The sequence below is a fragment of the Loxodonta africana genome, chromosome 16, assembly GCF_030014295.1.
Source record: "Loxodonta africana isolate mLoxAfr1 chromosome 16, mLoxAfr1.hap2, whole genome shotgun sequence".
NCBI classification, from domain to species: Eukaryota; Metazoa; Chordata; class Mammalia; order Proboscidea; family Elephantidae; genus Loxodonta; species Loxodonta africana.
Genome location: NC_087357.1, coordinates 12,995,677 through 13,020,793, shown reverse-complemented (window position 1 = coordinate 13,020,793; position 25,117 = coordinate 12,995,677). Strand labels below are relative to the sequence as shown.

General features: G+C 49.5%; 1 protein-coding gene across 1 annotated transcript in view; it reads left to right on the top strand.

The window, feature by feature from the left end:
* The first annotated feature begins 10,532 nt into the window (after positions 1–10,532).
* HTRA1 (HtrA serine peptidase 1) overlaps positions 10,533–25,117 on the top strand; it is a 57,722-nt gene continuing 43,137 nt past the window's right edge. The window contains exon 1 of the mRNA XM_003419712.3: positions 10,533–11,034. Within this exon, the coding sequence (XP_003419760.1) occupies positions 10,548–11,034 (487 nt within the window). The 5' untranslated portion in view covers positions 10,533–10,547. The remainder of the gene's footprint in view (positions 11,035–25,117) is intronic.

The window sequence follows — 25,117 nt, the reverse complement described above, 5'->3', positions numbered from 1 at the left end:
TAGGAAAGGCGCTTACTGCACATAAACCAAGAACTCCGAGCTTTCTGGCCGTGGGCCAAAGACGTTTTTATAGATCTTTTGTGACAGCTGGGTGACTTTACGCATATATAGGCCTAGTCTGGACTCCCTTCTATTCCACTGATATTTTGGTTTATCCATGTGCCAGTACCAAATGGTCTTGATTATTTTCAAATTATGCGATATCCAAACACCATTCGAACAGATATACTGGGAGTTGCCAGCAATCCACAGAGGGGTCTCAAGGCCATTATCTTGTGCGAGGAAACAGAAGCAGCACTGGCCACTAGGTGTGGGCAGATGCGAATGGGAAAACAAAGGGGGAGAATAACCCATGTCCACACACCAAGAGAGCTTTTTTAAAATATGTATAGATGTACTAGGGGATTAAAACACATGGGAAAACATAGTTTATTCTCATTTTTTAATGTCAGGAAATAGGTTTGGAACAAGTTTGTTTATAATTGTTAGTGCTAAGCACTTGGTAGATGCTCAAAGATTTGCCTGAATCACAGGCCTCAGGGATGGAACTTAAAAGCCAAGGGGGCAGACGCTGAGCTCAGGGCTTGGGCAGGTTGAGGTCCCCAAGTGACAAGGAGTGACCACAGGTAGGAGCAAGGCCGATGGTGGGAGGGCCGTCAGCAAGGGAAGCTCTGCTTCAAGAACATGCCCACGTGGGGATTTTGGCAAGTCCACAGATGGAGAAAACCTTTAGCTTTCTTACCTTCTCTTCCTTCCATTTCCCTGCCACCCCAGTATTAATGCTAGTACAAAAAAAAAAAAAAAATTAAAAGAAGCAGAAAATGTGACCCATAACTCTTCCACACGAATTAATCACTCGGGCTTCCTTCCTTCCAGGTTGGAGTCTTAGTATTATTTTCTTAAACAATCAGGAGCAAACAGCATGCGGTTTTATATCCTGCTTTTCTTGCGTATGTGTAAGCATTGCCCTGGGCTGTTATTTCATTTCCTTTCTACTCCCAAACCAGGGACGTTCTGCCATGAGTGAGGATTTCCTGAATTTCCTTTGAATTATCACAAGAGTTGGGCTTGGTCTTCGTGATTTTTAGAGCGTCAGGTTATTTCTTCCTTCCAAGGTTGGTGCAAACGCCAGAGACTAGCCTTCAGGCTGGTTTCCGAAAGTGGGGATTTATTCTTTTATGAAGGGATAGAGTTAAATGAATGCCAGGCCTGGGCTGGCCATGAATTGGAGTCCAGTGCAGGGAGGGACACACACTCAAATCTCTACAATAGACAGTGACAAGGGCTGTGGCAGAAGGATGGAGACAGGGCTGTGACGCTGGCCTAGCGGAAAAGTACCTTGGCCGTGATTCATCGGGGATAATGTACTGCTGGTGTCACACCATGGCCAGTGGTCCAAGAGGGCTGACTGCTGAAGGTCACATCTAAAAGGGAACCCAGTTTGAGGGGAGTAAATGAAAATGGAGACCAGACTATACGACATAAGTGTTATACCTGGTTTCTGCTGGAAGCATCTGTCTCTTTGACCAGCATGAAACTTGTCCCTACTCTGTGGCTGGCACCCTCTAGGCGTGGTGGCCAAGTCAGGCTTCACTTCCAAGCAGCTCCCAGCCTGCTGGGGGAGGACAATCTGGTGACCCCTTTGGACACAACTTGACTGGTTAAGTAAGGATTGTGAACTAGACAAATAAGTTTGCCAGTGCCACAGAATTTTAACCCTACAGAGACATCACCCTGGTGTGCAGCTGTCACCAACAGCACTACAAGGGCCAAAGTGCGCAAACCCCACATATCACTAACCACGTGGCAAGGATCAGCGTAAATCCAATTCACTTGGAAGTGCACCCAGGCTACTCTTTCGCACACCTCCACTCCTCATTGCCAGCAACTTCTATGGCACTTTCTCTCACACCCTAACCACCCAGAGTTAGGTCAAAGCATGCTGGCCACCCAGGGCCAGGTCACCAGGCACCAGCCATTGGCTCAGGAGTCTGCACAACTCTCTGCACTTTAGACCAGTCAGACCCTCTTCACTCTCTAGTCCACGGAGGAAGGTCACTTGTTAGAAGGACTCTGTCACTCACCTGCTGCCTGTGCAGCCTTTCTCTATAAAGCTGGTTGCTCCTGAGTTAGGACCCTGTCCTTACAGTGCCTGCACAACCCTCCTCTAAATTAGCCACCTTAAGCCAAGTCGGAATCCTATCTCTCTTTGTAGGTTCGTTAATTCTCTGTAATGGCTCACAAAATTCATGGAGATTATTACCTATACTTACAGTTACTTGTTTATTATAACCAGAAAGGATACAAGCAGAAAGACACACCAGGCAAGATCTGGGAGTGTTCCCAGGGACATGCCACCACTCTCTGCCGTGCATGGACAGTCTCACCAACCCAGGAAGCCCCAGAGTAAGAGCTCCAAGGTCCAGGATCCCTTAGTCATTAGAACCTCAACGAATATGCCTTTGGAGCCTTAATGCATAGTTATGATCGATCCGGTCAATGAACACGCGTGGTTGCATCAGCGCCCCTCCCTTCCTGAAGTTAGCTCTGTGGGGTCTGTGCAGCCCCTACTTGTCTGGCTGTTTTGGAAAACAAAAGCACCTTAATGGCTCAGACTATTTTCAGAAGCCAGAGACAAAAGGCCAATCCTAGTGCTTTGTCCCATACCAGGCTGTAGAATCCCCTGATGATTTAAATGTATATTCACATGGTACCAATACATACCCCCTGCCCTGGAGTCCATTCCGACTCACAGTGACCCTACAGGACAGAGTAGAACTGCCGCATAGGGTTTCCAACGAGAGGCTGGTGGATTAGAACGTTCTGGTTGGCAGCCGTTGCTCAGTGTTAAGGGTTCGGCTGCTTAACCCAAAGATGGGCAGTTTGAACCCACCAGCTTCTCATTGAAAACGCTACGGGGCAGTTTTACTGTCCTAGAGGGTCGCTATGAGTTGAAATCGACTCCGCGTCGACGGGTTTGGTTTTGGTTTTTGGATCAATACATAAAGATGACCTGTCTGGGGGCCTCAGCCCTGCGCCCACTGGAGTCCCTGGGGAGCTCTTAAAACTAGGTACATTAGAGGCATTCAATCTCGCCCCTAGGATTTTTGATTCAACCATAAAAGTTTTTCTTTTTGTTTTGTTCGTATTAGTTTTAGCTTAGAGAAGGTTGCACAAACAGCCCAAAACTGCCGTTCAGCCTGAACTCGGACTCCCCACATGGAACTACCACCATGCGGACTGCATCGCTCACCTGTCCGCCGAAACGTTGAAGACTAGTTGTCGGCACCACGACCTTTTATCGCTAAATACTTAAGCGTGTATGTCCTAAAAACAAGTGCAACCACAGTTCAAGGATCCAAATGGGAAAACTCACATTGATTCAGTACTATAACGTAATCTGAATTTAATCAAGCTTCCCAATTGTCTTTGGTGTCGGCCTTCTTGAAAAGCTCCGCGGTGATTCTAATGGACACAGGGACCCCTGTCACCTCCTTTGGCAGATGAGAGTGAAAGCCAGAGAGAATGTTGTCCCCAGGGGAAGGGAAGGACCTGGTCAGTGTAAACCACTGATTTGTTGACTTCATGATCCCAGCTGCTAAAATCTGCGCTGGACTATATTTACAGGGCCCTCTTTCTTGAAGGAGTCCTGGTGATACACTGGTTAAGCACTCAGCTGTGAACCGAAAGGTCAGCGGTTCAAACCCACCAGCCGCTCTGCGGGAGAAAGCTGTGGCAGTCGCTTCTGTAACAATTACAGTCTTGGAAACCTTGTGGGGCAGTTCTACTATGTCCTATAGGGTCACTCTGAGGCAGAACCCACTGGAGGCAATGGGTTTGTTTTCTTCTCTCTTGCTAGAGCCCGGGTGGCATCGTGGTTAAGTGCTCAGCTGCTAACAACAAGGTCAACAGTTCACATCCACCAGCAGCTCCTTGGAATCCCTATGGGGCAGTTCTACTCTGTCCTATAGGGTCACCATGAGTCGAAATCGACAGCTAGAATCTGCCTCTAGAGTCCCTCTACTTGCTCACCCCATCCCTCATCCCTGGGCCCAGGTGGCCTCTCCAACACAGGAATCTAACTACAGCCCTCTCTTGCTTTACATCCCAGAACCTAGGTGAAGCCCAAGCTGTTCCCCAGTCAATGGGAGCGATCACTTTCTCTGCTCTGCCCACTCCCTCCCTATTCACCCCCAACTCCTTTTTTTTTTTTTACTCACCCTTTAAGAATTAGCTCTGGGATCAGTAGCCTCCAGGAAGCCCCCTCTGGGGCTGGTTATCTGCTCCCCAAAACAAAGGCTTGCTTCCCCCTTCCCCCACGAAACCAGCCAGAATGCTACACAAAGTGTGTGTGCCTGTGAGCAGAAGAGGGGCTGGAGGTGGATGCTGAGCTCAGTTGCTAACCACAAGTTCGGCAGTTCAAACCTACCAAGCAGCTCTGAGGGAGAAAGGCCTGGCAATCATCTCCTGTAAAGATTACAGACTAGAAAACCCTACGGGGCAGTTCTACTCTGTAGTACAAATTGTGCCCTGCACAATGGCACCTGGGCCTGGGTTAGAATACCAACCCACACTCTGCTCCCCAAGCCGAGCACCCTAATTTGCACAAAAAAGGGGGACTAATAGAGCTAGAAAAGAGCCGTGGCGGCACAGTGGTTAAGCACTCAGCTGCTAGCCAAATGGTCAGTGGTTTGGGCCCCGCAGTGGCTCCCCAGGAGAAAGATGTGGCACTCTGCTTTGGTAAAGATTACCGCCTTGAAAACCCTGTGGGACGGTTCTACTCTGCCCTATATAGTTGCCATGAGTCCGAATCAACTCGACAGCAAGGGGGTTGGTTTTTTGGTGCTTGCCTAATTAGACAATAAAGTAACTCAAAGATTAAAACCCTTCTCTCTTTTTTGCCTTTCTTTTTGAACAGCACATTTTAAATTCTGGTGCATAATTTCTTTGTATCAAAGTGAAAGAATCTTGCCTAAATAGCAGCATGTTTTCTGTGTGACCGTACTCAGCTTTTCATGCTGTTCCTGAGGCCCGGAAAATTGACCAGTTGTCATTCATTACCCTTCGGTAGTTGCCTGTGGTTCTATTGAACTTGTGCTTGTCTGGTGTTTGGTCTTCGAGAGTGGAGAAACTTGGTTCCATGTCATGCACTTTTAAATTTCTAAAGCAAAATTTCTCGGAAGGAATCCATTAATGTAAACACAGACTGTTTGCCTTATGTCATTGATTTAGGGGAAATGTGGTCTAAATTAATGAAAGCTCTGAATAACAGATCTGACAAATAAACAGGATTTGAGGGCGTGAAGGGAAACAGGGCAGCAGTCAGGCCTTGAGTTCGTGTTTAGGGTCCTTCTTTAATTAATAAACGTAAACATTTTCTGATTTGCTATTAGTAATGCTAGTACTTCTACCTTGAACTGAAACTATCCCCTGAGGTCACCATTTAGCTAAATAACAGATTGGCTCACAATGTAAAGAAAATGACCTGTGAGTACAGTGCCCCTTTGAAATACTATCTATATGAGACCAAATGTCAGCAATTACTGTAAAGCAAAGATGTGAAGGTAAGGGGGCAGGGAAACTAGACTACAGGAAATGGAACAATCAGAAGGAAAATAATGAGAATGTTGACACATTGTAAAGAATGTAAACAATGTCACTGAACAAATTGTGTAGAAATCGTTGAATGGTAACCTAATTTGCTATGCAAACTTTCACCAAAAACACAAATGTTATTGGAAAAAAAAAAAAAAAGAAATGCTAGTACTTCTACGGCACTTCAGGAGTTCTCAAAAATATTCTAAACTTGTTCCCATGTGGACTACTTTTCAAGAAGGGATTTGTATGAAGGGGTCATACTGAAATACATCAGTTGTTACAAAGCTGCTGGCTTCTCTTTACTTCTTATCCTATTAGGCTACGTTAACTGCATCTTTGATTTAATTCAAAATGCTCCTTAACCTAAAATATAATAGTGTGTCTATTTAAAAATCCATGTTGCTGAGTCCATTTTTCTCAATCCATACTGCAGCAAGGCCATTCTGCCAAAACGGATCTCCTTAAAAGCCAGAGGGAACTTTCTCAGCAGCAGCAGTGCAGAGTCTGAATATTTTAGGAGGCATCTATAGGGTTGCTATGAGTCAGAATCAAGTCGAGGGTGGTGGGTTAGAGCCCTAGCAATCTGGCCCAGGCTTCTTCCCCTCCAACTGTCTCTCCGGCCCTTAGGACCACTTTCCTGCTGAAGCCAAATGTATGGGCTTGCAGTACATACCCCAACTGTGTGCTTCCCCTGTTCCTGTACGTCTGATGAAATCCTCCCCTCCCTGGGGATGATGATCCTTGTCGCCTCCTCTTAACTTCTCTAAGGAGCCCAGGTGATACAGTGGTTAAGCCCACCAGCTGCTCCATGGGAGAAAGATGTGGCAGTCTGCTCCTGTAGATTACAGCCTTGGAAGCCCTATGGGGCAGTTCTACTCTGTCCTGTAGGGTTGCTATGAGTCAGAATCCATTGGGCAGCAACAGGTACAGGGCTTAACTTCCCTGATTCCTCTCCCCCACTTTAGTCCCTTCTTTCGCCCCGCATGTGTTTTCTTATCCCTGGAGGACACCTGTCTAGAAGGGCAAGTTGAGTCTTTTGTACATTTTGGAGAACAATGGCAGCCCAGCTCCAAATGGGAGGTCTTTGCCCTACTGAGTTGCACAAACATGGCTGCTCTGTTCCAATTTAGAAGCCTCATTTCCTGAGTAAGGCTTTGGCAGTCACGGTGTTTCATTGTTCATCGTTCATGAATAGGCTTGACTGTGTTCAGAATTAAAGCTTAACCGCTACAAATTAGGGCCACTGAAAGGATGTCTGGGAATTGGCCTGTGTGGCTTCAGACCTGCCCCTTTTCTGGAAAAGTCTTCCTGAAGAATTCATGCCAAACCCTGGTCAGTGGAAAATTAGTTTTTATAATAAAAAAAAAAAAAATTAATAAAGAGCACTGGTGGCTCAATAGTTAAACACTGGGCTGCTGACTGAACGGTGGCTGGTTCGAATCCACCCAGTGGCTCCTCAGGGGAAAGACCTGGCAATCTGCTCCCTAAAGATGACAGCCATACAGAAAATCCTATGGGACCCTGTCCTATAGGGTCGCCATGAGTCGAAATTGACTCGACGGCACACAACAACATCAAAAAAGTACGTCTTTTCAGAAACCGTCTTTATAAATGGCATCAGAGAGGGAGGGATCTAAACGAGAGGAAGAACAAAACTTTCAGATCAAAAGCATTGCTTCTGGATGCAGGGGCTTTAGAACTAAGGGAAAATCAAAAAGGGCCACGATTCCAGGTGTCTACGGGTTTGCTGTTTCCTCCCATATGCACACATGCATGTATACACGCGAGCACACACACAGCACCCTCTCACAGGGCGGTTCAGGGCTCCTATAATCCTTCCAGGAGGACGTTGATTTTTCTAATGCAGCTTCAAGGAGCTTGCTGGGAGCCCTCCACTGAGCGGCTTGTCGTCTTGGTGATCCGTGTTCTCAGCAGAGCAGACGGGTGAAGCCGCTCACAACTGTGAGATGGTCTGTGATGTGAGCATATTGAAGACCCGTCTTCCTATAACCTGGGAGGTGCAGTCGCCACTGTACTCCTGGTGAAGGTCCGGAGGTTCTTTTTTTTAAATTGTATTTTAGATGAAGGTTTACAGAACAAACTAGTTTTTCATTAAGCAGTTAGTACACATACTGTTTTGTGACACTAGTTAACTACCCCACAACATGTCAACACTCTCCCTTCTCAACCTCGGGTTCCCTGTCACCAGCTTTCCTGTCCCCTCCTCCCTTCTAGTCCTTGCCCCTGGGCTGGTGTGCCCCTTCAGTCTTGTTTTGTTTTATGCGCCTGTCCAATCTTTGGCTGAAGGGTGAACCTCAGGAGTGACTTCATTACTGAGCTAAAGGGTGTCCGGGGGCCATGCTTTTGGGGTTTCTCCAACCTCTGTCAGGCCAGCACGTCTGGTCTTCCTTTTTCAGTCAGAATTTTGTTGTGTATTTTTCTCCAGCTCTGTCCAGGACCCTGTATTGTCGACCCTGTCAGAGGAGTCAGTGGTTGGAGCTGGGCACCAGCTAGTTGTGCTGGATTCAGTCTGGTGGAGGCCGTGGTGGATGTGGGGTCTGGAGGTTCCTAAACAATCTGCCCAGAGTCAGAGAGTTAGGGGCCAGAAGCGGGATTCGAACCCAAGCCCACCAGACAGCACAGCTCCTGCCTACTACACTAGGCCATCCTAGCCCTGGAGGGGAGAAAGTGTGTTCTAGGGACTAGTGTTCCCGCAGGCAGAGAATTTACACAGGAAGGTATGCTCCAGAAAATGCAAGTTGTTTCCTACGTACTGAGGGGGGCGAAGTGTGAAAGTGTGTGTGTGTGGGGTGGGGGGGATGGGGGATGGGGTAGACAATGGGGTCAGGGGGTGATGAGGACGGAGTGGGGACTCTCAGGGACTTGTTCTCTGACACGAAGGTGCTTGGAGGCCCATCCGGAGGCAACAGTGAGCTGTGGTCCCACGTGGGTCGGACTCTCGTCTGGCCGGGTGGCTGCAGAGCAGACGAGGCAGACTTGCAGACAGCTTTAGAAGGTGTTCTGGCTCCATCGCCCTTAATTTGTGATGTGTTGCTGGGGAGTCGCTTCTACTCTTGGGTCCTCAGTTTTCTCATCTGTAAAATGAGGGAATTAAAAGCAAGTTTTCGCCACTATCAAAAACTAACTGAACCAGTTGCCAAGTCTAGTCATTTCCCACTGAAGAATCCTGCGGCCCCGTGTGTTTCAGAGTAGAACTTCCACCCACAGGAATTTCAGGGGCTACAATCTTTCAGAAGTGGATTGCCAGGCCTTTCTTCTGAGGTGCTTCTGGGTGAATTTCGGTTACACCACCCAGGACCTCTGTGTTTCACTACAGGCCCCTTTTATTTCCTCTCCCCACTGGACTACACAGTTTGAGAAGCTTTTTGTTTGCAGATCTACTTTGTTAAGTAATTATCTTATCCCCTCCTTTTTTTAAGTTTTTTTTTTGTTAATCACAGCTACCTCCTCACTACACTCAGAACTTCTGATCAGCGGGAGGTGTCTGCTCTCTCAGGATGGGGCTGAGTGAATTTTGGGTCAAGGCCCCACTTCCCACAAGGATCAGGTCCCAGCTTTAGGAGGCACAGTCTGCGGAGCCAGCTAGGTACCCCATAGTCTTTCCCTTGCCCCAGGCCACGTGACCTGCTGTCTCTGCCCCATGGTCCCAGGCGTCCCTCTGGATCCTGGAGGCTAACGAGGCTTACTTTCTGGAGTTGCTTTGAGGAGGGCTATAAATATTTGAGTTCTATCTTTTAAACTATTGGGAAAGTAATGCAGAAGGAAACAATCCAAAAACAGAGAAGTGGAAAATCCCTAAGGCGCCCCCGCCCCAGGATCGGCAGTCTGCCCACTGCCTTTGGGCGCCTCTGCAAGGCCCAGCACGCAGTGAACCCACCTCCCACCTGGCCTTGGGTAAAGGCTTTGCCCATCTCCTAGGGGCCGGCCAAGAGGAGACTGCCGGTCGTGGGCCCGATGCCACCTGGGCAGAAGGACCTGCCTCTGGACTGGCCCCTGCCCCTCTTGAGGACTGGCATCTGTTTCCAAAAAAAAAAAAAAAATTTTTTTTTTTAAAGGTTGCACCAAAGCCTGTAAGGGGAGCTCAAAGGCGATCTCTTATTTAATAGCAAAAAGATTTTGCGATAATACCAGCACATGGTGAAAAACGGTAACAGGACAAAGCTCTTCTCCCCAGCAGCCCCTTGTGATCCCTCCCTACCCCCGTTACCACTAGCCTCCCAGGTCTCCATCGGGAGAGATTCTGGGCAGGTAAAAACACGCATCCCACCCAGAACAACTTTTTAAAGACTCCTCGGACACAAATGATAGTATTCTAAATGTTTCTCTTTACTTTGTCACTTAACCTTGCATCTCGGTGCTGGCCTTCTGCCAGCCCTGCGAGGGCCGTCTTTTTTGTTAAAGGGGCACGGGGTCCACGGCCACGGTTCCGCGTGCTGGGCACCAGGGTCACTTCCAGCGAGGCGCTTGCCCTCCTCCTCTGGAGCGCGTGACCCCAGGCCAGTGGTCCGCAGCTCCACAATTTGCGGAACGTTACCTCGGCTTCCCCTTTGCAATCTGCTTTTTAGAGTTCTGGTCCGGAGTTGAAGCGTCAGTACCAAAGAAGGGAGACTATGTTGGGGGGAGGGGGAACACCTGGGAAACTGAGGCCGGAGGGGGGACGGATCCGCCCACCAACTGGCGGTGCTTGGGCGCGCCCGCCCTGCCCCCGCCGCGGGCGGCCCCGCTCCAGCCATCCGGCCGGCCCCCTCCCGGGCGCCGTGCCCATCCCCAAGGCGGCTCGTCACTGCTACGAGGCCAATAGGCTGGGCTGCCGGCAAAGCACCCTCGCGCCGCTCCCCCAGTCCCGGCCCGGCCCCCGGCACCGCCTCCTGCGTTCTCCCCGGCGCCGCTCCCGGCCCGGCCCAGCTACCGCCGCCGTCGGAGCCGCCATGCAGCCCCCACGCGCCACGCTGCTCCCGCCGCTGCTGCTGCTGCTGCTCGCCGTGTGCGCCCGGGCGCAGCTGCCCCGGTTTGGCCGCTCTGCACCCGTACCCGCGGGCCCGGCCACCGGCTGCCCCGCGCGCTGCGAGTCGGCGCGGTGCGCCCCGCCACCCGTGTACTGTGAGGCTGGCCGTGTCCGCGACGCGTGCGGCTGCTGCGAGGTGTGCGGCGCGGCCGAGGGCGAGGGGTGCGGCCCGCAGGAGGGTCCGTGCGGCGAGGGGCTGCAGTGCGTGGTGCCCTTCGGGGTACCCGTCTCGGCCACCGTGCGACGGCGCGCGCAGGCCGGCCTCTGCGTGTGCGCCAGCAGCGACCCGGTGTGCGGCAGCGACGGCAGCACTTATGCCAACCTGTGCCAGCTGCGTGCCGCCAGCCACCGCGCCGAGAGGCAGCGCCAGCCGCCGGTCATCGTCCTGCAGCGCGGCGCCTGCGGCCAAGGTACCGCTTCGCCGGGACAGGCGGGCCAGCTAAGGGGCGACGAGGGTTGGCGGGGGCTTTGAGCACCTACTTGCCGGGACAGACGCGCAGCGGCTCCCTTGTGGCAGCGGTGCGCGGGCTCCCTCGGACCGAGCTTTGTGCTCAGCCCTGGGCCGGTTCCGCGGCCCGGTGCCCGGCGCGCAGAAGGCACATAGCGCCGGGGACCCGGGACAAATAAGACGGAGGAATGTGGGCATGAAGGGAGGAGAGAAGTTCGCGACTGGGGACGGCGCCTGCAAAGACCAAGTCGGAGGCATTAGGACCACAAGGACGCGTTTCTGTTGCTCCGCTTCCTTCTAACTGTCTCCCTGGCCCTATATCCTTTAATGACCATGCTTTAATTTTATGATGGACCCTCTCGGTGAAAACTTTATTTACTACTACTTTTTTTTTTTTTTTTTTAAAGAAACAGATTCCGTTACCCGAACCACGTCCCAGTCCTCCTAGATGTTGGGGACTGGTTTGGTAGCTGCCAGGCATCTCGGTTGCTGGCCGCCTGTCTTTCTTGGCTTGTTGAGACCCAACCCGACAGAAATGAAAGTGGCTGTTTTTGGATAAGCTGAACGGGGCTTTGGATCAGGAAATCTGCCGCCGCAGAGCAGGGAGCTGGGAGGAGAGAGGGGCAGTTCTTCTCTGTCCCGCTGCATCTACGGGACTCGGCTCGCGGGCGAGGTGCTGGGGATGGGGTGAGGAAGGTTCGTGGAGAAATCTTCCAATTCTTTCACGGCCTTCCGGAGAGATACTTCTTCTCTTCAGGCGGAGAGACCATGTGGAAAAACCAGAGTTCAGCTGCGGCCAGGCCAGCTGTGTCCACAGGCACCGGCCAGCCGTGCTTGGCCGTGCGCTTGGCGGCAACCAGGGGCTGTCGCCGGGCCCAGCACGGCCTCCCCAGCGCAGGCGCAGCGGGGCGGGGCGGGCGGGGAGGGGGAAGGGAAGCCCGGTGCCGAGGGGCTGGCCCAGAGTTTCTTTACAGGAATGTGGTCCAGCACGGCCAGCTAAGGCCCGCGGCATTTTCGCTCACAAGGAGAGCAAGGTGCCAGAGCCATCGGGGGAAAAATTGGAGATTGTGTATTCTGTCACAGCGCGGGAGCAAGGAACCAGCCTCAGCCTAGTTTAGGGGCGGAGGAGGGTTAACCTGGGGAGCAATGAAGGTGCTGTGTTAGGTTCCAGCGGCTCAAAGAAAGCCTGGTGGTGGGACTAACCCAGCAGGAGAAGACAGACCGTCCTGGTGAGGAGAGTCTGCATTTCCTAGCACCGCTGTAACAAATACCACAAGTACCCGATACCTTGCCGTGGAGTCGAGTCATACCACAAGCGGATGGCTTTGAAGAACAGAAATTCATTTTCTCACAGCTTAGGAGGCTAAACGTCCAAATTCAGTGTCGTTCTAGGGGGAGTTTCTCTGTCTATTTCAGCGGCTGGTAGCAATCCTTGGTTCCCCAGCATCTCCGCATCTCCACGTGGCACCTTTCTTTTCCTGTTTGTGCTTCCTTGTCTCTTTGTCTGTCCTTCTCACATCACTCAAATGTGATTAGGCTTAAGACACACCCTACCCTGACATGCCCTCATTAACACAGCAAAGAAAACCCTATTTCCGGATAGGATTATATCCACAGGTATAGGGGTTAGGATGCCAACGTATTTGGGGGGGGACATAATTCACGGTGGGGAGTTAAGGCTGCTGCGATATGGGCACGAGGTGAAGGCTTTGAGAAAGCGTCCTGCGTATTTTGTCAAAACGAAAGCAGCTGTTCCGTGTATGCCCCCCACTGCACAGGGTTCCTGGCACCACGCGAGCCGCCTAATTTATTGCCAGTGAGGCAGTCACTTAAGGAGCTTAAGAGCTGGCAGAGTCTTTCATTTTTGGCTGGGGAGGGTCACTGGCCATCCCAGAAACCTCCAGAAGACCTGTAAGTAGGTTGATTAGGGCCTAAAATAGCTGCATTCGGTGAGGCATTATGGCGGGACCATGAGCTCACCGTGGTCATAGTGCTGGACACCTCGACACAGTGGACTGGATCTGGCATCTGTTTGGAGCTCCAGTCTCCTGGATGTGGTTCTGTGCCTTGGATTCAGAAATCAGACTTTCCATGAGCTTATGCTTCAAGTGAACAAATAGCTCTGGTCAGGCTTCATATTAAGAAGAAATCAAGCTTGGCAGCGGGTGAGGGTTTCTTGGGAGGCCAGCTGGGATGGAGACCTGGCTCTGGCCCTTCCTGGGGTGTTACCTGACCAGGTGACTGTGGCCTGTTCACCTCTGGGAGTCTCAGACCTGAGGGGATTTGACCAAAGGGTCTCTGAGGTCCCTTCTAGACGCAACAGTTTGATTCTTAAAAGAAAACACTGTCTGAAGAGGTCGTGGTCACCTTGCCCTTGTTTGAAAGGCTGGGTTTGCTTCTTTAAGAGTTACTCCTTTTTCTTATAGTCACAGCCAGGTTTAGCACTGACTGGATGCGAGCTATCCTGGGCCCGGTTGCCTTGTACTTCAGCTTTATGTATGCTGCTGCCGAAGGCTCCCAGATGACCATGGTAGTAACGTGCTTGGTTCCAGGAGTTGAGCCCAGGTGAACTTGGCATACCTTGCTCTTCCCCAGGTGCCCCGAGGCTGGGCCTGCCTCCAGGTCCTCTGGATTGAGATTCCTTCTGAGCTGGTCCATCTTTTCCTTTACCACCTTCCATGCCATTAAAAAAAAAGAAGAAAGAAAAATGATCTCAACAGAGGAAAAGAAGTGTACGTAGCCTTTCTGAATGTTTTTCCAGAGGCTCCAGAAGTCGCTGGAAGTTGGTCAGTGTGTCTAGAACCACAGGGAACCACTAGCCAGGACAGTGGGCCTCAGGACAGAAGTGAGTGGCAATGAAGATCCACGTATATTGCTGCTAGAGACATCAGAGGTCAGCTTTTGGAATGAGTGACATGAGGTCTATCTCTAAATTCATTCAGAGCAACTGTTGAACACCTACTGTATACTCGGAAGTGTGCCAGATATAGAGGCTTAGGCGACTGAGGCTTGGTCGTTCATGATCTCAAGGAGTTCATGGCAAACCCTACGGCCCACTGGTTAGGGCTGGGGTTCTGATGACAGAGTGCCACTTTCTAGGTGTGTAACTTCTCATATGTTACTTAATCTCTCTAAGCCTCAGTTTCTTCATCAGTAAAATAACAATAAACATAATTGTACATACATCCCACATAAGGTTGTTGGAGGGATGGAAGGATTTAATTATATGAAGTGCTTAGCACTCTGCCTGATGGATGACTCGAGTTCAGTCAATATCAGCAATAATAATTATTATCCTCATTATCATCCAGGCGTCTGAACAAGGAATCAGCTCGGTGGGGAAGTACTGTGACGAACCTGTCTCCCTGGAGACAGCGGGTGGGTGAGTTAGGAGGACATCACGGAGAAGGAAGGGGATGCAGATGGGTGTCCTGGAAGCTAACGAGGAATTTCCCAGTAAATTTGTTAGAAAAGGTTCTCAGAACCAGCCTTGCCTGTCACCCTGTCATTGAAACCTCCAGCTGTTGCCTGTGTCATCTGAGAAGGTTATGACTTTTCCCGAATTAAGAGCTTCCGGTATTGAACACTTGGGATTTGACAGATGTTATCGCCTTACCCCTCCCTGGGGTTTTCAAGGCCCAGGAGATGGCTGTTTTCAGAAGCATTTGGGCTTTCTTGAGCTATGCCTGGCTAAATTTGCATGATCTGGGAATTCTTTACAAGGAAAGATGGCCATGTCTTGAGGTGGGGGGGAAATGGTTTGGGAGTACAGAGACACCCTGTTAGTTTGATTCCTAGAACAAGTTGTCGGGTGAGCGCATTTTACGAAAACATTCTTCCACAGCCTCGAGTGGCAACAGCTGTACCTTAGCAGAGGGTAGTCGTGTCTCCTGGTACACACAAGGGTCTCTGGGGGCACGTTGTTGTGGATGGAATTCCTGATAATTTCCAAATTTGAGCAGACACTGTCTTAATGAGTCAGAGCCTTGTGCAATGTTTTTTCAAACCTCAGCAACATCTTTTTCGTGAGTTGTGCAATCAAATCTAGAGAAGACGGTGCTGGGAGGCCCGTGTGTGAGAAACTGGTTTTTCTCCAAGTTAGGTGAGGTTTGTAGTAGAGTTCCCTTTCAAGTAGTCTCGGGCAAGATGTTAGTCCATCATCCAACACTTGAGTCATCTCGCTCCCTTTGACTAGGAGAACCCTCTGTTGGGTGCCAATGTTCCAAGTGGCGGGCACCGCTTGGTGGGATGGATGGATATGGAGAGCTCTGCCCGTTGAGGTTGCACAGGGAGATAGCTGCCAACTGGATACAGAGGAGGGAAGAGTCAGCACTCAGCCATCACATCTGCTTTTCTCAGGCAGTGAGCTAGCCCCGGGGAATGAGTTCTTCCCCAGGGAATGAGTTCTTCCCCAGGGAATGAGTTCTTCCCCAGGGAATGAGTTCTTCCCCAGGGAATGAGTTCTTCAGGACAGCCAGGGTGGTGAAAACAGCTTGAAGCATAACAATGGCCTGAAGAGCTAGCATGACTGACTGCTTTCTGGGAGCTAGGCACTGTGCTACTGGTATGGGTCTTAACTCTTTCCTCATTTCTCCCTCGTACCCACCCAGGAAAGTGGGGGCATAATCTCCATTATATAGCTGAGAAAATAGTTAAGGCTCACACACCACCCAGTAGGAGGAGGTGGAGCCTGGATTTGAACTCAAATCTGCGTCACTTCTGAGTCTACACTTGAGACCTTGAGACTTCTTTGACTCATTATTGTTTAGAAGCATATTTATTAATCTCCATATGTTTGGGGATTTTCCAGCTACTTCCCTGGTACTGATTTCTAGTTTAATTTCATTGTGGTCCGAAAACATACTTTGTATGGTTTCTATCCTTTTAAATTTAAAAGGTGTGTTTTATGGCACAGAATGGGGTCTATCTTGCAGAATGTTCCATGCTAACTTGAGACAACGGTGTATTCTGCTGTTGTAGGGTGGAATGTTCTAGAAATGTCCATTAGGTCAAGTTGATTGATAGTGCTGTTCAGTCAACTGTATCTTTACTGATTGTTATGCATTGAATTGTTTCCCTCAAAAATGTGTGTCAGCTGAGCTAGGCTATGATTCCCAGTGTTATGTGATTGTCTACCATGTAGTCATCTGATATGATTTTCCTACGTGTTGCAAATCCTACCTCTAGGATGTTAATGAGGCAGAACTAGAGGCAGTTATGCTAATGAAGCAGGACTCAAACTACAAGATTAGGTTATGTCTTGAGTGAATCTCTTTTGAGATATGAAAGAGAGAAGCCAGCAGAGAGACAGGGGGCCCTCCTCCCACCAAGAAGTAGAGCCAGGAACAGAGCGTGTCTTTTGGACCTGGAGTCTCTGCGCTGAGATGCTTCGAGACCCAGGGGAAGATTGATGACAAGGACCTTCCCCCAGAGCAGACAGAGAAAAAGCCTTCCTCTGGAGCTGGCACCTTGAATTCAACTTCCAGCCTTCTAGACTGTGAGAGAATAAATTTCTCTTTGTTAAAGCCATCCACTGGGGGTATTTCTGTTAAAGCAGCAGTAGAAAACTAAGACACTGATTTTCTGCCTGCTGGATCTATCAGTTCCTGAAAGAGAGTGTTGAAGTCTCTCGGGTCTGTTCTGAAGCCCTAAACTACTGTCTCCTGTATGTACTATCGGTGTTGTGAAACCTGGGTTCTAGCCCCACTTGGACTCTTTGGATGAGTTATTAACCCTTTAGCCTATTTCCTAATCCACAACAGGGGGATAATGATGGTGCCCAGGAGACCTCAGGATACTGTGGGGGTCGGGTAAGATAGTAGGTGTGAAGGTGCTTTGGTTAAACTGGGAAGTGCTGGAGCATTGTAGTTGTAAGAGGTTAGAGCCTCCAGTTGACAATCCACAATCTGCTGGAGTCCTGGTAGAACCTGCACAAGGACAGTGGGACTAGAAGGATGGGACAAGTGAAATGCTTACTGCTGTCGAGGCATGGGTCTCCTCCGGGTATGTTTTTGTCCACTGAAACATGGTAGCTGTTGGGCACGGTGACTGCATTGCCCTTGAGCACTGGCCCTCTGTTTCAGTCTTTTGGAATAGCCATTACTGGCCAACCATATAATCCTCTGTACCGGCTTCCTAGATAAAATGCCACAAAGTGGCTTCTAAGAACAGAAATTTATTGTCTCACAGTGTCAGTAAATCTGTGTCAGTAGATCAAGGTGTTGGCCGTGTTGATTCCTTCTAAGGCTTTGCAGGATAATGTGTTCCATGCCTTTCACCAAGCTTCTGGTGTATCTGCAAGCATTCCTTGGCTTGCAGCAGCAGTGTGACATGGTGTCTTTCCTTTGTCTCCCTGTCTCTCTTCTCCTTTTTTATAAGGACAGTAGTCATACAGGATTAGGACCCACCCTACTCCAGTAGGAGCCCTGGTGGCACAGTGGTTGAGAGCTTGGCTGCTAACCAAAAGGTCGGCAGTTTGAATCCACCAGCTGCTGCTTGGAAACCCCATGGGGCAGTTCTGCTCTGTCCTCTAGGATCGCAGTGAGTTGGAATCAACTCGACAGCAATGGACTTGGTTTTTTTTTGTTTTTCCTACTGCAGTATGACCTCATATTAACCTGAGAACATCTTCAAAGCCTCAGTTTCCAAACAAGGTGACATTGTGACATTCACAGGTACCAGGGGTTAGGACTTCAATGCTTCAACGTATCTTTTGAGGGACACCTTAGCCCCTCCCTGCCTTCCTAATGGAACAGGCGTTGGGGAGAGAACAGGGTCCACACATTCGCTTTTCCATGAGACTGAGAAACTGGGTGCTTTCACTAAGTCTCCCTTTTCAGAACGATACTGAAGAAAACACTTTTTCCCCCTCAAAATAATCTTGGGTTGGAAGGTGACCCAAAACCTATCCATATGATGACTAAAGAGTTATAAGCGCATAGAAATGCCCTTGAAAAGTAATTAGAGAGCTTTTGCTGAAGGGAAAAAAAATCAGTATAAATATCGTGGTGGACACGCCGGATGAATCAGGGCTAAGATATTCAGAAGTCTTTGAGTTGTGGTTAGACTTTCTTTGGGATGAATATACCAAGTTTTTCCTCTCTTAGCAGAAAGACTCTGTAATTTCTTTTTTCCATATTGTTTAGGTATCGTGGAAAAAATGCACTCATTCATTTGATGACGCATTTGAATGATACCAGTTTGTAAAGTTTATAATCACATAAAAAAAAAAATCCACAGTTCCGTCATATCAAACAGCTTCATAATTTCTGTCTAGGATATTGCACAGTTTTGTGAACTGTTCCCGTTTGTGTCCATTTGGGCCATGTTGGCTATTGTCATCAATGCTGAAATGAACATTCTCATGTTCATAGTACTTTCTTCATCTAGGGTTATTTCCTCAGGATAGATACTGAGCAATCCAATGACTGGATTGAAGGATTTGAATTTTTTATGGCCCTTGGTGTATATTGCCAGATTACTTTCCAGAAGGGATGTATGTATTATTCATTGCCGTCAGCTATAGAATTATTGACTTTTCAGGTCACTGAAAGCTGGGGCAGCCAAAATGAAATTTCCCCTAAAGAAATCCTTCAGGATAAGTGGAAGAAGACAGTAGCAAACCACTAATTCTGCTTGGCTGGTAAATCATGATGCCTGTCTTCTAAGTTACCTTTTTTTTCAGGTTGATTGTTTTTGAAGAGATCCCAGTGCTTTGGGGTAGGGTGAGGACTAAAACATTAAGTTTTACCTGGGGCTGGGGTGAGCTCACAGACCTTCTGAGCCAGAAGGGATCTTGTAGTTGTTGGGCCCTCAGGGCCAGCACTCAAGCTTTGGATGAAGAGCCTGCGGGACGTGGAGGCCCCAGCCTGTCTGTGACAGAGAGAGAACCTGAGTTCCTCGGTGCCCAGCCCAGGGCTGAAGCCTCCCAGATGTAGCATGCCGGAGGAGCCAGACTGTTTTTTAATTGTTTTGAAAAGTGAAGAATATGTTTATTCAAATGTTTTATACGCAGAGACTCGAGTATAACATAAGCCACATGTATAAACTTCAGTTTTCCAGTTGTTGGTGGTTACGTGCCATTGAGTCAATTTTTGACTCCTAGCGACCCCATGTGACAGCGCAGAACTGCCCCATAGGGTTTCCTAGACTGTAAGCTTTACGAGAGCAGATCGCCAGGTCTTTTTCCCACTGAGCCACCGAGCCACCAGGGCTCCTATAATTTTCTAGTAACCATGTTAAAATAAAAAGAAACAGGTGACATTAATTTTTCCTTTTTTAAGTAACAGCTTTATTGAGAGAGAACTCGTATGTCATAAAACTCACCCTTTTACAGTGTACAGTTTGGCGCTTTTTAGTGTATTCGCAGAGCTGAACAACCCTGGCCACTCTAATTTTAGGACGTGTCATCACCTCAGAAACAAACTCTGTATCTGTTAGCAGTCACAGCCCACCCCCGCTCCACCCAGATCTAGGCAACCGCTACTTTACTTTGTCTCTGCAGATTTGCCTATTTGGGACATTTCCTGTGAGTGGAATCATAGAATGTGTTATCCTTCGTCACTGGGTTCTTTCACTCAGCACAGCGTAGCGTGCACCACTGTTTCATTCCCTTTTATTGCCAGGGATTCCGTATTTCGTTGTGTGCATGGATGAAGGCCAGGCTTTTACCTTCTCTCCTTGATGAGGAACCCAATCCCAGCCCTGAAAGTCACTTTGAAACAGGGCTTCAAATCCGTTCATTCCAGTTCGAACCCCTGCTGAGAATTTGCATTTCCACCCCTCCCCCAAATATACTGAATCAGAATCTAGATTTTAACAAGACACCCAGGCGATTCTTCTGTATAATAAATTTTGAGAACCTCTGCTCTACCAGTGGTTCTCAGAACTGGTCCCTAACCAGCAGCATTAGCTTCGCCTGGGAACTTATTAGAAATGCAAGTTCTCAGCAGGGGTTCAAACCAGGACAAACCAGTTGGAAGCCCTGCTCTGAAAGTCTCACTTGCCCGGTGGCACTGACTTGTTCTATTAGAAGAATCAGAGCAATTGATGCAGGAAGTTGACGTTAAAAATAAGGATATTCTGTAAACCCACACCTGTTGCTGTTGGGGCAATTCTAACTCATAGAGACCCTGTAGGGCAGAACTGAACTGCCCCATAGGGTTTCTAAGGTTGTGATCTTTCCAGAAGCAGACTGCCACCTCTTTGTGCCGAGGAGCAGCTGGTGGGTTCAAACTGCCGACTTTTCGTTTAGCAGCCAAGCACTTAACCACTGTGCTGCCAGGGCTCCTTAAGAATACTCTTTACAGATGGGAGTTATGCATTGAAGGAAAAGTTCCACAAATGCACTTTTCAGACTTATTACATCATATATGTATTTTTTTGAGCTGGAAAGGATGTCAGAAATGGTCTAGCCTACACCCTTATTTTATAAATGAGGAAATTGAGTTTGCCTACTGCCTACTTTTCCCTTCTTAAAACCAACCGGTTGCCATCGAGTCAGCTGAGAATCATGCCACCCCATGTATGTCAGAGTAGAACTGCGCTTCTCATGGGGTTTTTGATAGCTGAGTTTTCAGAAGTATCGCCAGGCCTTTCTTCCAAGGCACCTCTGGGTGAACTGGAGCCTCTAATCTTTCGGTTAGCAGGGAACGTGGTCAACTGTTTGAACCACCTGGGAGCTCCTTACTTGAGCTAGATTCCTTCTAGCGTTTAGTTCCCTTTATTCTCCTTTTTCTTGTATCTATTTTTTTTTTTTTTAAGCTGGAGCATAGTAGTTCATTAGTAATTTGCCATTCTTGCACAGGACGAACATGGTTTGCTTTCACTTTCTTCTCTCGGGTTTTCCTTTGCCATCGTGTTCTCTTTCCCCAAGCCCTAAGCTCTTCCTCCTCCAGCAAACCCACTGTTGAGTTAATCCCGACGTTGGTACCTCCCAGCGACTGCTCTGCTCGAGGTGGAGGGGCCCCGGAGGCTGCACGTGTCTCTGGCCCTCCAGACATAACAACAAGGAGGACTCAGAGCAGGAAGCCGGCCCTGCTGAGAAATCTGGGAAGGCCAGGACCGGAGCCAGATGCTTATCAAGACGAAAGTTAATAGTGTTTTTGTGAACTGAGCAGTCTGCTGTTTCCCTGAGGATAATAATAGTCACATCATGCTTGGCACCCAGGAGATTTCTGAAAAAAACTCAGTGCGCTGTGTGGTGAAATTGGTTGGAAACTTTTTTTCCCTGATACATGAAATAGGTCAGAAAAGACGCAGATGCAGCAAGATTGACCAAATCCCATCATTCACTACGGGTGTGCTCGAGACTGGGAAGGATTTTCAACGACAGGTACCTTCACACATAGGCACATTGTCCTGGAAAAGGCGGCTTTTACCAGGAGAGCCAAAGCTACAGAACTGGGCTGTGCTTCTGACCGGTGGCACAGATGGGGGTTCTAGCCAGCTGGCGGGGTGCCCCCGAAAGCTGGGTCCTAATCTGCTCTATTTTGAGAGAGGCTGTCTTAGACTTGTTTGGGTCTGTTTTCCTCTTCCTTGGCTTCACCTGCCTGAGTCTTCTTCAGGCAGCATTTGCTGTGGCTCCGGGCCAGCACTACAGACAGCTCCTTGCTCTGGGCACCAAGGATGGGGGTGGAGGGGGGAGGATTTGCAGTGAGGCTGTGGTCTGGCGGCCTCCAAGCTTTTCCCACTCTGAGCCGTCTGGGAGACTGTACCGGAAAGAATGGGCTGCCAGGGCTTGGAAGTGCAAATGTGGCTGGAATGGGGGCCAGATTCCAGCCTCCACCTCCTGCTCCGCCTCCTTTTTTCATTACAAGCAAGAAAGGGGTCTCCCGAAACTCTCCTGAATTTTATTTCTTTTCTGGCTGCGCAAAAGCTAAGTAGAGTATAGTCATCTTCATTCAGTTTCTAACCTTAAAAAAATAATCCTGTGGGTTCTGTTTATCTTAACAAAGCTGATCTGAGGGCCCCAGGTGGAGGGAATCTTGAGACCAAAGACCGTGCCTTTTCTATTTTGTTCTTCCTTAGATTTGCAGCTGATACCCCTGGCCCAGGGTTTCCAGGCTCCCTCGGGGAGGTGGCTGCCCCCGCCCCCAGCCAATTCCTTGCGTTTTCTCTGCAGGGTTCAGAGCAGCCTAGCTGCATGGCCCCTCGGTGGCTGGCGCCCCCCATGCCCTGGAATTTGCCGCAGCAGCACTGATTAGAATGGGGGTCTGGCTTTGTGGAATGTGCAAGAACTGGCTTCTGTTTCTGCGGCCTCCCTTCCCCAGACCAGCGCTAGGCCAGACTCTGGGGTTGGAGCCGTTGCTAACAAGTTTCCTTGGAATTTATAACACTGTGGCAGACGGAATACAGCGCTCAAACTGAAAACATGGGGAAAACAAGTCCTGGGTGTCTTTGTTGCCTTCACTAGGTTATACCCCCCCACCCCCACCCCCCCCCGCCAAAGGCAGCCACTCTTGCAAACAGGGGCCCGTCCTTTGTGCTTTATGATGGAATGTGGCAACCTGCTTCCATAAAGATTTACAACCTTGGAAACCCTATGGGGCCATCTATGATACATCTAATGGTTCCATCCCATGCAGAGGAAAGGAGAATGAAGAAAACCAAAGACACGAGGAAAATACTAGCGCGAAGGACTAAAGGATCACATGACTCAGAGACTCCACCACCCTCAGCCCAGAAGAACTAGATGGTGCCTGGCTACCACCACCCACTACTCTGACAAGGATCACAACAGAGAGTCCAGGACAGAACAGGAGAAAATGTAGAACAAAATTCAAATTCATGAAAAAAGATAGACTTACTCGTCTGACAGAGACTGGAAGAACCCCCGAGACTGTGGTCTCTGGACACTCTGCTAACTCAGAGCTGCCACCACTCCCGAAGTCCGCTTTTCAGACGATTAGACAGGCCTATAAAACAAAAAATAACACACACGAGGAACGTGCTTCTTAGTTCCATCAAATGTACGAGACCAAATGGGCAACTACTGGCCAAAAGCAAGGTGAGAAGGTGGGAAGGGACAAGAACTGGATGAATGGCTACAGGAACCCAGGGTTGAAAGGGTCACATTGTGGGGATTGCAACCAATGTCACAAAACTATATGTGCATAAATTTTTGAATGAGAAATGAACTTGAGCTGTAAACTTTGACCTAAAGCACACACACACACACACAAATCCTATGGGGCAGTTCTACTCTGTCCTATAGGGTCTTGTGAATCGGAATTGACACCACGGCAAAGGGTATACATACCTGTCAAGAGCCTGTTAAATTGATTTCTGTCTTGGCCCTCAAGAGGGCTTTTGGCCCCTCAGGGGATAGGAATCAAAGACCACTGGAAAGGGATGAGCCATTCTGGGCCAGAAATATGTTTTGTGTATGTTTCTATGCCATGGTAGTGGTGGTTCAGTGGTAAAATTCTTGCCTTCCATGTGGGAGAACCAGGTTCGATTCCCAGCCACGCGCCTCATGCACAGCCACCACCCATCCGTCAGTGGAGGCGTGTACGTTGCCATGATGCTGAACACGTTTCAGCAGAGCCTCCAGACTGAGACAGACTAGGAGGAAAGGCCTAAGAGATCTGCCTCTGAAAATCAGCCAGTGAAAACCTTATGGATCACAACAGACCAATCATGGGGGTGGCGCAGGACCAGGCAGCATTTCATTCTGTGTGCATGGGGTCGCCATGAGTCAGGGATCGCTAACAGCAATTGTGCAGTTCATGACTGATTTTAAGTGCAGCTTGCCTGCCTCCGTTCCACCCACTGAGCTGCCCTGGCCATGTTTCAGCATGAAACCCCACAAAGGGAACCCCTTAGGCAAAAGCCACACCCACGCCCCACGTGGACCAGCAGCTCTCCTCAGGTGCACAGTATCAGTTAGTTAACCACCTGCCTCCTGGGCCTGTCTCAACTGCCCACCCACACCTGGGGCATGTGGCCTAAAGCCAAACCAAACCCATTGCCATTGAGTCTTCATAGCAACTGTAGAACAGAGTAGAACTGCTCCATAGGATTTCCAAGGCTGTAAATCTTTATGGAAGCAGACTATCATATCTTTCTCCCTGGGACAGGTGTCCTACTTGGCCTCAAGTGCCGGTTTTCTGCCGGAGTGGTGGTGCCTGAATTCCAACACTGACGTCAGGATTCAGCGTGGTGGGGATCCAGCGGACAGCATCCAGCCCATTCACCAGGCCCCCTCTTCCTCCCATCCCCGTGGCTGACCAGCTGACCTGGGTTGAAGCTCTTTATATGATCTCTGCTTTTTCTCTCTGATACTGTCCATGTACCCCATCAGAAGCGGGGGGAGGGGCCTTTTGGCTCACAGAAGTGTGTGGTGCTGAGTGAATAGGACCAGTGCTAGAGGGGAAGCCTGGGACCCAGGCCTGACAGCACTGAAGCTCCCCGTGGCCTCGCCAGGCCCCACTCAGCCTCTTTGCAGAGCAGGTGGACGGAATGTATGAGATCAGGCACTGGGCACGGGCAGATGATGTCCCTAGAGTCTCATTTCCTCCTGGAGACCCCCTGGATTTATTTATCCAGCAACCTGCCCCTTTGTAGCCACTTTTAGTCTAGCTATCCTAGGGACCGAAAGGAATATCCGAGAAATGTAAGTTGTGGTCCTTGGACCATCAAAAGATGAAGAGAGAAGCCTCCAGCATACCCTGCCCCTACCATGGCAGTGAATTCTGGGGTGTCACTGTGTTCTAGGCCTGAAGAAGGCTGCTGACCCTTGGAAGGTGGGGCTCCCAAGACTGGACCTCCATCCGGGTGTGCTTCTCCTTCGGGCGCTGGGAGGGTGGCTGACAGCAGCTGAGGGGCATGTCACAGACTCCTTAATAAACCAAACCGTTCCCAAGGGCTTCTCAATTTTCCTGACACCCCGTGGGGGACCTGCTGTGTTTGCCTTTTCTCAGTCACAGTTTCTGACAGTTTCCTGCAGGTTTGCCAGTGGGAGAGTGGCTGTGTCTGCTGGCGGCCAGGGGACGTCTCCCCAGGCTGTTGGGCGGGGCCTTGAGCTTGTAGCAGCCAAGGGCTGA